This window comes from Myotis nattereri (assembly GCF_964212035.1).
Source record: "Myotis nattereri genome assembly, chromosome: 2".
Lineage (NCBI taxonomy): Eukaryota > Metazoa > Chordata > Mammalia > Chiroptera > Vespertilionidae > Myotis > Myotis nattereri.
Genome location: NC_138076.1, coordinates 24,521,340 through 24,538,452, shown reverse-complemented (window position 1 = coordinate 24,538,452; position 17,113 = coordinate 24,521,340). Strand labels below are relative to the sequence as shown.

Sequence of the window (17,113 nt, the reverse complement as noted above, 5' to 3'; positions counted from 1 at the left end):
TTACACCTGTGTTTCTTATTCCCTTTCTATTTATCCTTTTTATAGCAATCCCTTTAACATTTTTTTGCATTGCTGGCTTGGTGGTATTAACTCCCTTACCCCATTTTTTTTACTGTGAAGCTCCTGATTTCCCCTTCAGTTTTGATTGATAACCTTGCTGGGTATGGTATTCTTGGATTCAGTCCCTTGCTTTGCATTACCTTGTATATTTCATTCTTGCCTGATGTGTTTCTGTTGAGAAATCAGTTGATAGTCTAATGGGATAGCCTTTACAGGTAACTTTCTGTCTCTCTCTAGCAGCCTTTAATATTCTCACTTTGTCATTGATGTTTGCCAATGTAATTATGATGTGTCTTGGTGTTAGTCTTTTTATGTTTATCTTAGTTGAGACTGTGTGCTTCTTGGACTTGTGTGGCTTTTTTCTTCCCAAGATCAGGGAAGTTTTCTGTCATTATTTCTTTAAACAGGTTTTCTATTCCTTGCTCCACTTCCTCTCCTTCTGGCACCCCTATCATGCAAATGCTGTTTTGTTTTGTGTTGTCCCTAAGCTCCCTAAGGCTCTCCTCCTGCTTTTTAAGTTTTCTTTCCAGTTGCTGCTGTGCTTGGCTGTTTTTCCACCTTGTCTTCTAACTTCCTGAAGTGGACCCCAGCTTCTTCTAGTCTACTATTGAAACTTTCCATTGTGTTCTTTATTGAAGCTACATCATTCTTTATTTCCTATTGATTCCTCTTTATTTCCTCTTGATTCTTACACATATTATTGAATTTGTCTTCCATTCTTTTCAGAGTCCTTATAACCGTTGCTCTGAATTTTTTCTCTGACAAATTGCTTGCCTCTATTTTAATTTCTTTTTCTGGTGATTCCACCTTTTCTTTTGAATGGGGTTGTTTCTTTGTCTCACCATTTTTGCTGATCCTTTTTTATTGATTCTACGTATTAGATTAAAGTGCTATGCCATCCAGAGTAGATGTCATATACTGTAGATGTTTTGTGGGACCCAGTGATGTAATATTTCCAGTCTTCTGGGCTGGGTCGTCTAGGGATGCCCCCCATGTGGGATATTTGGGTTCTCTTGGTGTAGTTGGGTCTTGAGTGTTATTGTTCCATTTATGGATGGAGTCTCCTCTCAGCATGTCTAGTTATGTGGCTCACTCTCTACCACATTGACTGAACAGCACAAAGTACAACTCAACAAGACACAACACAAAGGGAACAAAACATGAATATACTCACGACACCAATAACTCCAATATAAGTGACCACCAAAGAAAAGAGAATTAGGAGAGAGAAAAGAGCAAAAATGACATTGGGAAAAGAAAAGAAAAATGTAAGAGTGAAAAGAAAAAGAAGAAAAAGGAAAAAGAAAATATATGGGTAGAAAACACCACAGAAAAAAACAGATAAAACCAAAAAATTCAAGTAAGAAACACCCAGAAAAAATGGGGGTGGGGGGCAGAATCTGTAGAAGCAGAACTTAGTACAAAAAGTAAGGTTAAGGAATTGAATGAATAGGGGGAGGACTTCGGTTCAGTATAGAGGAGGTAGAAAGAGAATAAGTGGATAAGAAGAAAAGAAAGAAAAAAATAAATAAAATAAGTAATAAAATAATGTTAAAATATAAAAATAGAATCAAGAAAAAACCATACAAAAATATTTTAAAAACAAAGAAAATAAAGAAAAATGTTAAATAAAAGGTAAAAAAATAAAATAGAATAAAAAAGTGAAGTGTCATTCATTTCAGCTGGTTCTTCAGGAGAAAAATGGCTGCTTAGGTTTGGAGGGTCTGGAATTACTCAATGCTGGACTTCTGGTCACCTCTCCCCAACCTGCTCTCCTCTGCAGCCTCTCCCCAGACTCCACAAATCTGTACCTCCACCTGCACTGAAGCTATGGGTGAGTGTTTCTACTTGAAAGTTCCTATGAACTGGGTTTAGAGAATAAAATCAAAGATCAAACAGAGGCAAAACAACCACACAACTGCTAGTTTCTCTCTTCTTGGCACTGCATGGCTCAGGCAGTTCCTCAGACCAACCCTCTGGGCTCAGCCTCTCGTGTCTGTGGACTTAGATTTGAATCTCCTGTCACCAGAAGCCCTTTGGACTTCCTTTCCACAGTCAGATGTTATGCCTGTCCCCAAGGGAAGCGGACTTGGTGCCATGAAGCTTCCTTCTGACCCTCTTGGCTCAGTGGTCTCACGACTCTCTACAGCCCAGATCCCCCATCCTACCATTCTCCAGGCATCCTCTGCCCTTTTCAGCTGTGAATTGTCTCACCAGCTGGTCTACTTTGCCAATCCCGGTGGATGTTATTCGATTTAGATGCTCCTTCTATCTGCTCCGAGATAAGGCTTGGGACATGTCTGCCTATTTGACTGCCATTTTTTTCTCTCTTGGGGTTCATTTTTAAACTGTCTTTTTCTAAATCAATAATGCACCCTATAAATCACAAGAACATGTATTGTTTACTTAAGTCCTGATTTAAAAATAAAATTGCAGATCAAAACACCTTTGAATTATGTCAAGAGGCAAAATGTATTTATTAAGCATAGGATAGAGAGAATAGGACATTAGTCAAATTTATGGTGATTGGTGCAAAGGGGGTAGATAATTAAAATTGTAAATAAAATAACAAATGACTGATTTCTTAATCATTTCTGCGCTATGGTATCATTTTTCCTTTTCTCAAGTGGTTAGTTCTCAGTAAATGTTCCTCTCTCTTGAATAACCATAGATGAGACATAAAAAATTTACAGTAGTTAACATAGACGGGGCATTGTTATCTCTATGTTAACATAGATATCTATGTTAATTTACTACAGATTATAATTTTCTTTTACAAGATGAGGAATTGGAAATTTATATTTTTAGTTAGAAATGGCTCTTTTGCTCTAAGTACATAAGAAGTGAATATACACGATGATAGTTTTGGAAACTTAATGGATGGTTTTGTAATTTTAGGTGTGTGCTTAGAAAATTATACATTTTCTAAGTGCATGAGTACGGGTGTGTGCTGCAAAGAAACAATATAAATAAGAGATGAATGCAGTATGTTGCACTTTATAAGGTGGTGTCTGTTTGAGTAGCTTTAGTGGTATGATCTGTGCCACATTTTTAATTATTCTTGTATTTTGAACTGTTACATACACTTTTAAAGACTATTTTGTTGAAAGTAGTCTGTAATGAGGACAGAGAGTAAAAGGAAAAACCAGTTAGCAGACTACTACTGAAATAATCCAGGAGAGAAAAGATAATACTTCGGACCAGTGATAGTAAAATTGGTTTTTGGAATAAATTTTAAGGTGAATCAACAACAGAATGCATTGACAGCGCATAAGAAAAAGTACTGAAATAATGTTTATGGATATAGCAGGAAGATAGGAAGGCTAAAATGTAAATCTGGACCTGTTGCTAAATTTGTGCTCTTAATCCATGTTTAAACTTATTTAAAAATGTATGAACATTAAGAGGAAAAATCTACATAGGTAACCATTTGCCAAGACAAGTGCCTCGTGTTCCCTGATAAGGAGTTTACATTTTCTCATATACAAATGGGAACATGTGAAAGTACTTTTAAATTTCACTAGGATTCCGCTGGAACTGGAGGAGAGTGAAACAATTATGAGAGTCTGAAATACATAGGAAAGATGTGATGAGGACAGGATTGGAAGAGAGGAAAAGATCAAAAAGTTTTTTAAGACACAATTAAAGTAGAAACAAATAAGTGACAAATGATGGATATGATATACTTGGGCTCGAATAACAAAAAACTATAAAGACAAATATTTTGATACAATGGATAAGGACACCTTTTACTAATGATATTGTAAGAAGGGGTAAGAAGCAGGATAAGAAGCAGTTGGGTGTTGGAGGGATGATGCAGAGGGGAGTGAAGAATGAGTTTGGTTTTGAACACCAAGTGTATGTGGGACACGTGTTGGATATGCACAGAGAACTCTTGGAAATACTCCTCCTCTGCAGATAAAAATAGACCAATTAACAGTAATTATTTATTTCTTCCCATATGTTTATTGTTATTTTCCTTTGTTTCCTTCTCAGTGACTTTCTTTTACCCAGATGAAGCATAGAAACTGTGCAAATGAGACATTTATGAACACCAATTTAAAATATATTTTTAATGTGGCTATCAGAAAAAATAGATTTATAAATTCCATGGAACACAGGCATAGATTGTGACAGTTTAACTAGTGTCTTAATATACTAATTAAATGCTGTGCTTGTTGTACATAGTAAAATTAGATAGCTTTTATTAACAGCTAAGTTTAACATTTATATTTTTTCATATATCTTTTACAACAGTGATTAAACAAAAAGGTCCAAAGGCATAGGTTGGAGAAAGGATCTTACCAAGAAACTCACCATTAACTGGTCTAATCCAAGCATGAAAAACATCTGCTGTTCTCTCCTTTCCTTATGGCTCAGTTTCACAAACCACAATAAGTCCTGAGAGTGAAAGTATGCAGGCTTATGTCTGCTAATTCTCTTTCCTGCTGGGATCCTACAGTAGGACATAAGCAATTTAGTCTCTTTCGAAGGAGGGAGGCTGTTCCATCCCAGGGTGAGAACATTCCTTTGTCCACTCACCGCAGCTGCTTGCCCTCAGATGCCCATGGCCATGCTCACTGCTCCCATCTCAAAAGAGGACACCTTACAGTCCACATCTCTCCAATAACTTGTGATTCCCCTTCCTATCCATTCATTGTAACAATTTAATGGGTAATTTGTGTGGTAAATACATATACGCACATAAGGATGACTCTATCATAACTTTTCTTCATCCTCACTGCCACTGTGTTATTTCAGTCATTGTGATCACTGACCTGTATTATTTTAATATTAACTTGTCAGGATCAGTTTCCCAGTGTAGTACTACCTGCCAGGTCCAAGTTTTAGGCCTCGCCAGAATTTGTTTTTGGCTCTGTTGACACAATTAGTGCTTGCAGTGGAGTTCACTTGGATAAAAGAAGGTGTGGGTGAGAGGTGGGATAGAAGTTGTGTTAGGTTTCAGGCATGTGCAGTGAAAGATACTGGTCAGAAAATTCTAAGACATTCCACACTCTTTCCTCTACAATGTGGTCACATTTCCTTTCTCAGTTTGTCTTGCTGCCCTTCCTATCTCCACAGGTTCCTTGCTAGTGTTCAGAGTAATTGTGAACAAAACACACTTAGGCTGCATTTTAAAGTGTCCCTTTATTTCCCCCTCAATCGATTATAATATAATACTGTAAGAAGAGGCACGCAGTTGAAGAAAAGCGCTTGTTAATTGCCTTATTCAGGATCAAGTTCAACAATCTTTGCTTTTTCCTTGTTTGCAAAGATGGCAAATGAAGTCAGCATTACCACGATTTAAGTAGGAAATGTCTCATGCAAACAGTTAAGGTTTCTACTTTCTTTTATCCCACAGTAAATAAAATAGGCCAGAAAACTGTGGCATAGAAAAACCAAATTGCCAAGAACTTGACCAGAAAAGCCACTCATGCTTATCTGTCCCTATATCAATACTGAAGGGTTCAAACAATGTCACTTTACCCACAGCAATCCATTTGTGCCGAAACTCAAAGGTTCCTGCCTGCGGTGTCCTTTCTCAAACCTGTGTCAGTTACCCAGCCAATCAGGATCCCGCAGGGTGAGCTAAAGCAGAAGGTAACTGCAGTCCTCACCCCAGGGCCCTGCGCACAAGGGCTACAGTCCTGAGGGCTCCTGCTCGCGAGCCCCAGAGCTGCCCAACCGCTTGCAGTCTTGGCTGTGTTCCCGAGCCCCAGGGTTGCCCAACGGTTTTCGGTCTTGGCTGTGTTCCTGAGCTCTGGCCCAGCCATGATCCTACTCCTTGCACTGCTCACTGAGCTTGGAAGGTTGCATGCCCGCATGGGTAAGACCATGGGAGCCTGGCTTCCCTCTCCTTGTGCCTTTGAGCAGAGCCGGGCTCTTTCTGGAGAACAATTTCCTGTAGCTCTGGGATCCATCGTGCCCCCTTTCCGGATCCCCTGCTGGTTCCTTCCTATGTGTAACTCCTCCCCCTCCTAACTCCGCCCACACACACACACACACACACACACACACATGGACCTACTCCCCGTAGGTCCCCCACCCTCTCACTCCCACCCATCCCTGACATCGGACCCCAGCAGGTGACTGATGGTGTTAGCCAAGGAGTCCATTCTCCAAGGTCTCAGGGGCTGAGACTTGTCTTGCTCAGTTACCCTGTGTTCATTGGGTTAAGGGTATGCATACTGCTGTCAATTTATTCCTCAACATGCGGAGGGAACCAGTCCAACGTGGTTCAATCTAAAGGGAAAAGACGGTCCTGTAGAACTGCAGTGTCTAATTTCTGTTTATTTGCATCTTAGCCATGTTCAGTGTCATGGTAGTGAAAGCTTTGGACCAAGAAGGAGGGAGGGCAAACATAAACAAATTTATTGACAATTTTAGACCCCACCGTGGACTCAGTTAAGAACCCATGCTTCACTGAGATAATTGCTGCTGCAAAAACAAAACAAAACTCATTTTTCTTTCTGCAGATTCTGAAGGAATATTTCTGCAGGTGACAGTTCCATGTAAAATAAGGTCAAATGAGAGTGAAGGTATAAACAGGCAGGTAAATGATTGAAATTTTTTTTTTTTACAATTTAAAATTATAAGAATATTTTAATTTACCTTTGTACAAAGTCAGATTATATTATTGATATTAATTTGTAAAGCAACATGTTTTCACTGTACTATTTTATTTTAGTGTATTTTTATCCTCCCTTTATTGTACCTCCATTGCTAACTCCTGTACCCTTCCCTTCATCTCTTCATTTCTCTGACATACTTGTTCACAATTTTTGAGAAAATACTAGCAGAATAAAATGGTATGAGTAGAGCAATGGTCTAGGAACGGAGGAATTCTTCTTGAGCAAAATTTAGAACAAAAATTTTGACCAAGAAGCATCAGACTTAGAAGTATGGCCAAAGAAAGAAAAAAGAAAAAGAAAAATGTCACATTTGCCCTATTATGATGAAAAAGATTACAATAAAAAATATTCATTGAAAGCAAAGTTTAAAAAATGCTTAGCTGTTGTAAGCAAAAGGAATTAAATTGAAGGCATTTAGTCTTTAATATTTCAAATTGGCATAGTTTTGCTTTATGTTACAAACCAGAAGTAATAATGCAGGGGGTTAAATCTCCATGTCCTTAAATTGGTATGGCCAATATGTGGTAACTCATACATTCGTGTTAAAGGAATAATTTTTGAGATAACAGTAAGTAAAAAATTAAGAATTCATTAACTATAGATTTGTCATTCTGTAATGGAACCTATCATAATTTTGTTCTATTACTGAACAATAATAATAAAAATAAAATATATGTGAAATTACGATTGAAGACAACAATAAAATAATTTTCTTTACAGAGGTTGCATTTTCATACACTAATCTTATTTAATTATCAGATTAACCTTCTAAAGGAGGATATGGATATACATGATATAAATGATAAAGAGGATTAAAAATATTAAGCTAAGGGCATCAAAATTACAACATTCAGGACATGGAATCTATTTTTTAATTTATGACTACAACTCCATTACAAGTAATACCTTCAGTGAAAAATTGTTTATAAAATTTTTTTTCCTAATTTATTTATAAGAATTTTTACATTGCCATTGCATGATTAAACTTTAAATTGTTTACTTCAAATTGCCTGTAGCAAAGCATATAGCAACTATGCAGGGCATGAAATGCTTTTCCTATGAAGTATGTAATACCTATTTACATTTTTTGAATTGTCTTCATGCAATTATGGGTCATTTTTACTCTGATAGACTATGATGAATGTTCTTTCATATCTCACAGATAAACCTCCTTTATCTGTCTTGTTCTTTTCCTTTAATTTCTGGTTGCCCCGTGCTTTTTAAAAAGTATTAAACACACAAAGGATTCCTTTTTTTTTTTTTTCATGGACTTCCATTTTATTATGATAACCATAAATTCTACTAAAGCAATGGCTTTGATTTGGGGATATAGCAGGACTTATGAAGGTGCCCAACCTTCTAAGATTTATCTAAATATATTTGTGGAAGCTGTAGGTGCTGGGAAGAAACTCCTCAGTTGAGAAGAGCTGACCTCCTTTCAGTGCCTTCCTACCAAGGACCACTGGGGACACACCTATAATTAAACAAGTTGGGTTTATTAACCACTGCAGTGAGGGAGAGCGCACGCCATGGGCAACCATGGGGCATCTCAGTAAGAATGTGTTAGGAAGGCTTTAAATGATTTCAGCTTCTGTTAGGGGTTTTCGGGGAAGTTTGAGGAAGCAGGCCTTTGCTCTGCTTTGGGTGTGGTCAGAAAGTAGACATAATTCTATAATTTTGGATCTTAGTAAATCTTATCTAGAAAAAAGGAAGACTGGAAAAACTCTACAGCTATAATTGATCAAGAAGAAATAGCCACTCCTGTTTGTTCATTAAGGGCATATTTGCTCTTTTTTTCTGACTCAGAAAATATTTACATTTTATTTGTAATCAGATATGATTAAAATGTGGTTTTGCTTTTGTCTTGATCCACACTTATCTCACAGTGTCTGTGTATGATGATGATGTTCTGTGAAAATGTTCATATTTAACAGCAGAACACCCTTTTTATATTCCATATATATAATATACATGATCATATGTGCTATTATAATTATACAGATATATTTCTCAATCTTTATATGAATAAATTTATATTAGCTCATATTAGGCATTAATCAAGGGTACATCCTGAAGCAAGTACCGAAATCATGGATGAGAGCAGTAGATCAGAGGGATATATACGTATAAATAAATGTGAAGTTGTGGAAAGTTTGGGAAGAATCAGCTAAATAAAATAACTATTTCGGCTGATTGCTGACTTTATGTTATACATTTTATATCTATACTAGAGGCCTGATGCACAAAATTCATACATGGGTAGGGTCCCTAGGACTGGCCAGCAATCATGGCCAATCGGGGCCTTCTGGCTGCCAGCCAGGGTCTCCCTTTCCTGGCTGCCGACTGCCAGCCAGCGCCTTTCTTTGTTCCACGTCGCCCCCTGGTGGTCAGCGCATGCCATAGCGAGTGGTCAAACTCCCAGTCTTCCAGTCGAACTCTGGAGGGGACACTTTGCATATTAGCCTTTTATATATATAGATTATATATATATAGATACTGTTAGAGTAGTGAAACAAGAAGGCTATTAGACTGGGTTGGCTCTAGTGCCATTAGTCACCTGCCTAAGCAAAACCTGAGGCAGAATCAGAGCACTAGAATCTGAAAAAGCAGCACTCAAGAATGACAACTCATAAACAGCAACTATATTTTCTCAAAAAAATGAAACTCAAGAACAACTAATCATAATTAGCCCCCCCAAAAAAAACCAACAAAAAAAAACCAACAAATTTTTCCTATTGAAAGAATAGGCAATTTAAAAAGGTTCTATGCTCCTATGTCTTTCCTATAAATACTTCTGCCCTAGCTACCATCCACAGAGTGCCCCTAACCATTTTGTTTTCGATGCCACCTGACTCAGGTCATTGTTTGCTCAAATAAATTCTTCAAAATGTAACGTGCTTCAGTATATCCTTTTACAGTTCTGGTGTCAGAAACCTGGAAGCTGCATATTCCAGAAATCCTCAATAAGGAAATATAACAGGCAAAACAGATCATTCACAGAGCAAAGCCAGTGGCACCTTTCAGCCCAGAAACTTGGAAGTGTGTCAGCTTGAGTCACATTTCATTTCCTTACTTCTTTTGAATTACTAAATATTTACTTATTGATATTCTTTATTACATTCAATTTTCTTTTTCTATTTTGTTATTGATGTATAATTGTTTCACCATGTGGATCTTTAACTTATAAAAGACCATCTTCAAATAATCCTATATAATAAAAGCCTAATATGCTAAGTGTCCGGCTGTCCGGTTGTCCATTCAACCAATCAAAGCATAATATGCTAATGATATGCTAAGGCTGTTCAACTGCTCGCTATGATGTGCACTTGCCACCAGGGGGCAGATTCTCCAACAAGTAGAATAGCTTGCTGCTGGGGTTGGGCTGATTGGGACTGAGCAAGACAGGCCAGACACACCCTGGAGCCCTCCTGTGGTCCCACCCCAGCTGGCCAACCTTCCGCATTCCTCCCCAGCCCTGATAGTGCACCAGAGGGGTCCCTCAGCCTGGCTTGTGCCATCTTATAATCCAGGACCCCTCAGGGGATGTTGGAGAGTCTGTTTTGGCCCAATCCTGCAGGCCAGGCCCAGGGACCCCAGTGGTGCACAAATTCACACACCTGGCCTCTAGTATTATATAATGTCATATATGCAAGATTTTAAATAATGTAATTTTTGCATTTTCCTATTCTTTGTGCTATTGTCCTAGATATATCATCCCTATGCTATAAACTCCAGAACACATTATTAATATATTTCTTTTAAATTATAAAGTATGCTTAGATTTAAAAAGAAAATTATGAATTATCCACATATTCAGTACTCCTAGTACTTTTCACTAACATGTTATATGTTATGTGGTATTATATTTTCTTCTTCCTGAAGAACATATTTTTTAAATATATTTTTGTTGATTTCAGAGAGGCAGGTAGAGGGAGAGAAAGAGATAAACATCAATGATGAGAGAGAATAATTGATTGGCTGCCTCCTGCACATCCCCTACTGGGGATAGAACCCACAACCTGGGCATGTACCCTGACGGAGAATCGAACCGTGACCTCTTGGTTCATAGTTCAACACTCAAACATTGAGCCATGCCAGCCAGGGCTGAAGAACATATTTTAAAATTTTCTTTAGATCTGTGGTTGATGAAAACTCTCAACATTTGATTTCTTTTTTTTTCTTCTTTCACTTTAAAAATTCAAATGTTTTATCTTGTTCCTGCATAGTTTCTGGCTAGAATTTTCAGGACATCCTCATTACTCTGAAAATACTTATTTATTTTTTCTGGCTGCTTTAATTATTTTTATTACTTTCATTTTATTTTGATTCTGTGCATTTATTTAATTTGTAAAAATGTATGTGTAGCCTGTGTATGTATATCCTACACATTGATCTGATGTATGGTATTACATATAAGTAATACTTAGCAGTATTTGTCCATTCCCACTTAGTATAAGGCCCTTTAGTTCATCCATGTTGTTGTAAATGGCAATACACCCTTTTTCTTAATGCTGAAAAATATTTGTGTACATATGCCACATTTTCTTTATATTCTGTTGACAAACGGTTTTTTCCATATCTTAGCTATTTTGAATAATGCTACAGTAATCATAGAAGTACAGATATCACTGGAGATAATTTTGTTTCATAATAATCGGAGCAGCCAGGTTATTATGACCACCCCATCAGTACTTCGTTGGGCCACCTTTTGCCTTCAATGCTGCTGTGATTCTTCTTGGCATTGACCCTACGAGATGTTGAAAGGTGATGTGAGGAATCTTACACCATGCCTGATGAATAGTACTGTCCAGCTCTGTGAGATATGATGGTTGTGGAACCAGCTGCCTGATGGCTCTTTTAACTTCCTCCCAAAAATGCTCAATTGGATTGAGATCTGGTGATTGTAGGGGCCACCTAAGCAAGGTGAAGTCTCCGTCATGTTCTTAAAACCACTCCTGCACAATATGAGCACCATGGCATGGCTCATTGTCTTGTTGGAAGAAGCCATCTCCATTGGGATACACCATCAACATGATAGGATGAACTTGATCAGCAATGATACTTAGGTATGTCGTGCTATTCAGACATTGTTCTACACTAATTAAAGGGCCCAAATCATGACAGGAAAACATGCCCCAAACCATAACACTGCCCCACCAGCTTGAAGGGTTGTACTCGTGCATGTGGGGTGCATGCTTTCATGCTGTTTCTGCTAAATTCTCACTCTGCCATCTGCATGATGTAACTGGAAACGTGATTCATTGGACCACATGACTTTTCCAATGCTCGACTGTCCAATCCTTGTGTTCCTGTGTGAATTGGAGACATTTTATCTTGGTAACTGCAGACAGCAAAGGTGTTCGAACAGGCCTTTGGCTTCCATATCCTATATGATGCAGTGTACGGCTTATTTGCCTACAAACATCAGGTGGTCATAATAATCTGGCCTCTCTCTCTCTCTCTCTCTCTCTCTCTCCATATATATATATATATATATATATATATATATATATATATATATATATACCAAGAAGTGCAATTGCCAGATTATATGCTAGTTTAATTTTTAATTTTTTTGTAATCAGAATAGGTATTCCAATTTCATTCCACCAATGGTACACAAGTCTTCCATTTTTTTCCACATTTTAAAATATTTTTCTTAGTATGGTGATATATCATAGTTGCTTTAATTTGTTATTTAGTTATTGTTTTGATACTATAATTTCTATTTATTTATTTTAATAAGTTCTTTGCCCTTTTAGGTATTCTGTATTTAATGGGAAATTATTCTACTTCCTTTAGTTGTTCATACATTGTTTCTTTAGCTCTTTGAAATTATTTAAAATACCAAATTTCAAGTAATATTTTTGTATATTCAACATCTAATCTTCCCCCAAAATAGTTTTCACTGGTGGCCTTTTTCCTGGGCCACACACTCATGGTCTTTTTCATGTCTGGTAATTTTTTAACAACTGAAACTTATCACTTCAAATAATATGCTGTAGTAACTCAAAATCAGATTTTTCTTCCCCTTCAAATGTTATTTGTTTTAGTTGTTTATTTTGTGAATTTTTCCACTGGTTCTCTAATATCTGTATTCTTTGGTGTGGGTAGCCACTGATATCTCTGTTCTGTTATCTTATTGGTTGGTTAATGATCAGATAGAGAGCTCTTCAAATACATGGCCAATAAGTTTCTCAGTTTTGCTGAGGCTCTGCTTGCATTTTGTCACTCAGCCAGGAAGTTTCACAACTATGCTTATCATTTCAATTTCTGTTTGCACAGAGCCTCAAGGTCAGTCAGAGGTGAGAGTTTAAGGTCTTTTCAGGCCTGTCCTAAGCATGTGCATAGCCTTGGGCATGCACATAGTGTCTGAGGCCTTCTAGATTCCCAGACATTTGTCATAACTTTCCAAAGCTCCATGTGAACATTTATATATATAAAAAGCCAGCGACTGAACTGCCATAATGACTGGAAAACCCAGTTGCTATGACACCCACTGTGGCCAGCAAACCAGCCCCATCAAGGAAGGGGTGGGGCCAGCCAGCCAACCTCTCATGGCCCCTCCCCCCAACTGGCCGCGCCCTTGATTGGCCTCTCCCCCCAACCACAATAGTGTCCAGGGCCAGGCGGCCAACCACCTACAGCCCCACCCCCAGCCCCACTCCTGGCTGGCCCCACCCCCAGTGGGCACCCAACCACCCTTATGGCCCATATACCCTCCCGCTGTCCAGCCCCACCCCCAATTGCCCCTCCACACCATCGGGGGTGGGGCTGGCTGACCAATCTTCCATGACCCCTCCCCCAGCTGCTGACCCCCGATCAGCGCCCCCACCCCAATAGGGGCAGAGCCTGCAGGCCAATTGCCCACTGCCCCTCCCTGCAGCCAACCCATCCCTAATCAGGCCCAGATTGGGGCAAGCCAGCCAGTCAACCTCCTGTTGTCTCCTCCTCCCAACAGGCCCAGCCAAACCCCACCTGTGCACGAATTCATGCACTAGGTCTCTAGTTTGATCATAAAGCTTTTCTTTTTTAAAAAAATTTTATTATATTTATTGTGGCAACATTGGTTAAAAAAATTATATAGGTTTCAGGTATATAATTTTATAGTATATCACCTGTATATTACATTGTGTGCTTACCATCCCAAGTCAAGTCTCCTTCCAGCAACATTTATACTCCCTTTACCCTCTTCATCCTTCTCCAATCCCTTTGGTTAGCACCATTACTATTATCTGTGTCCATGAGGTTTTTTTTGTTTGTTTTCTTGGTTTAATTCCTTCACCATTTTCACCCAGTTCCCCAATCACCCTTTCCTCTGACAGCTCTCAGTTTGTTCTTTATATATGTGAGTCTGTTGCTATTTGTTTGCCATTTTGTTCATTAGATTCTACTTATAGGTGAAATTATATGGTCCTTTTAAGTTTTTTGGTTGATCTATTGTTTGTCCTATTGATTCATTGCATCAGGCAACTATGAAGTTAAAAAAAAAAAGTCTGTAGTTTTCAGCAAATGCTTTTGGGAAAAGGATTTTGACATTAGGAGAGATCTGATTTATGTCATATATACAGGCTTGAAGTGGGTCTTCTAAGAACCACAAAGTAGCTCAAATCCTGGCATTTCTCTGGAAATGAGATTTTGAAAATGCTCCAGCCATATTCTGCTTTTCTCAGAGGTTGCTAGTCTGCTGGTATTCACTGTAAATGCATTCTCCTATTTTTCAATTAATAAAAGAAGAGACTAGAGCAAATTCAATTTTCCCAATATTATTATTTTTACTAAGATCAGTTATTTTTCTTGAATAAACACTCCCCAAAATATTGTAAACCTTCAGTTAATTTCTAGAGATTTGAAGAGGTTGATTTTAACAACTTTTTCAGTTCTCATGTTGATTTTATGTAGAAGCAAATTTTGGGCGGTTCTTATTCTGATTTACACTGATGTCACTTCATTACATAACAGTTATATAATCCGCATTTATAATATTTTAATATAACATTTTTAAAAAATTTTTCTTGTTGTTTCTCCATTGACCCATGGGAAATTTTGAAGTGTGCATATTTGGGCATTTTCTAGATATCTTCTGTGCCTGATTTTTTATTGAATTTCACTATGTCGAGGTAATGCATTTGACTCCAGTGTGTATGTTTCTATATATTTATTATGCAGTGTACTATAGATGTATATTAAGGTGATTTGTTTGCATTTAAAGCTTCTGTTTTCCACACATTTTTTTCTTGTAGGGATTTTGTCATTTCTGTCTGTTGTCACAGCATCCTCCTGAGGAAATATCTGAGATTGGTTCTGTATTTTTTTATTTTTAAGTAATATGTCATTATTAATTGTTATATTAAAGTAATACAGGATAACTTTTGCAAACCTTTGTTACTAACTTTCAGACATTCATTGATTTTTGCCTAGGAGTTTGTAGGAAAATTATAACAACAGATTTCACTCTGAGAATTTGGAGGAACATCTGCCACTTCAGAAACTCTACCCAAACTCACCTCTTTTACCTCCTTTATGATGCAAAATCTTTAGTTTCTTGGGAAAAGGGTAAAGAGGCCTGTGGCCCGAGGGCTCTGATGAAACCCTCTATGATTGGGAAAGAGAAGAGGAGAAAAGGTCTAATTCTGAAGGAAGACTAAGGTACTCTTGCTAGGACTGCTACCAGATAAAGGACTTGGCCCTGAGTGTGTCTGGCTAGGGCCAGGGCCAGCAGGTAGTGTGTGGGTTCTTGACTTCATGCAGAAAAGATTTCACAAAATGAGTCCAGGTGATATTGAGGGTATGTTTATTAAAGCTGGGGACAGTGAAGCAAGGGACTTAGCATAGAAGATGCAATAGGAGAGCCTAGGCTGGGCTACTTTGGTTCTCTAAAAATGTTACAGGAAAGAAATGAACATAGACAGGGATGCTTCTGCTCACTGGGAAGTCAGAAAAAAAGGGGACCTTGGAGACAGGTTCAGGGGGTTAGCCTTGGACAAGGTGCTGCTGCCCATTGCTCCCCTAGTTGCAAGTCTCCTGAGGACCTTAGAGTTTAGGAGATTGGTGCCTGTGGGGGAATAAAGGGGCGGGGAGGGGCATGGGCATGCTCCCCAGAGCAAGAGCACACTCAGGATCTTTGCTTTGAGGGTTTGTTTGTTTTTTTTATCTCTCTGTGGGTGGGAATCTTAGGGGAGGGTTTCAGAATATTTTCCATTTCTAAGGTGTGCTTTTTCAGGGTCCTGATCTCTACTGATTGGTCAGCACCAGGGCAGGGGGATCATTTGTTATTCTAGCTGGTCCTGGAGTCACCCAGCTGGTTTTGCTACTTTTCTAAGCCTGAAGCTGAAATTCAACTGAGGGCTAGATGTTATCTCTGATGTTATCTCTAAGGAGATGACTTTCTGTAACTGGATGTAAATTGCTGGCCAGTTTGTTGAACTGTTGCCGTTTCCCCATTCTACTTGCCAAGGAATTTTCCTGGCTTCTTACTATCCTGTCTCAGGCCCACATTTTCAGTTCTGGGTTATTAGATATCTGGTCTCTGAGTTTGTGGGCTTCTTGTACTTCCTGGAAATGCCCCTCTCTCAGGCTCACAGACTGCCTTTTCTTAAAATCAGAGAACTTTCTTAAAATTAGTTTGTCTTGAAAAGAAAATTTGGATTTGCTAGCAGAGAGGTCTGTCTGCCTTTGTGGAGACAGTCCACTGACTCACTCTGTAAACATCTTTAGAGCCACTCCTATTCCTGGATGTCACCACATGAGGATGATGAGAAAGTTTATACTCAGTCTGTGTGGAATTGTAGCTCTTATTCCTGAAGCTGCAGCATTCTCTCAGGTCTTTTTCCCCGCGTGGTTTATATATGGAGAGGGTTCTGAAGTGGCTCTAGGTGCATTTGGTAGTGATATCATAGAAGTGGGGTATCCCTTTCCCCACTGAGTGCTGAGGGTGGGGTCCTTAGGCTATCTCGAGAAAAAGACTTTTCTGAGACTCACATGGGAGGATGTGTGATTTTTCATTTGTGTCCACTTACTTCCCTGGGTTTCCAACATCCCACTTCCCTTAATCCAGTCCTGGAAGAAGCGCAGGTGGAGATTCATTGGAACTAGAAGCAAATCCACTGTCCAGTTTCTGTTCCATGTTGGAATTGGGTCCAGTTTAGCATTAGGCTAGTTGCAGTCCATCAGTCCATTGTGGGGGTCCACATGGCTGTGGCTAATGTGGGTGAATGCAAGAGAACCAAGAGTGACCAAGAGCACAAACCAAGAGAACCAGGAGCCAAGAGAGTGAACTTCTTTGTTTAGTAGACTAAATATCTCAAACCTTCCTGCACTTGCAGTGGCCACGTCTACTCTGGCCAAAGACCTGTTCCCAGTTGTGACTTGACAGGCAAGTACCTTCCATGTGTGGCCCGAACTTTACTGCGGGTGTGTGT

At 38.7% G+C, this 17,113-nt stretch overlaps 1 protein-coding gene across 1 annotated transcript in view; it reads left to right on the top strand.

Annotated features, from left to right (window-relative positions):
* Positions 1-5,832: 5,832 nt before the first annotated feature.
* Positions 5,833-17,113, top strand: part of LOC308512650 (disintegrin and metalloproteinase domain-containing protein 18-like) — a gene marked incomplete at both ends in the record, with an annotated part of 78,852 nt that continues 67,571 nt past the window's right edge. Inside the window, 2 exons of the mRNA XM_081082250.1 lie at positions 5,833-5,887; positions 6,537-6,613. Of these exons, the coding sequence (XP_080938376.1) occupies positions 5,833-5,887; positions 6,537-6,613 (132 nt within the window). The remainder of the gene's footprint in view (positions 5,888-6,536; positions 6,614-17,113) is intronic.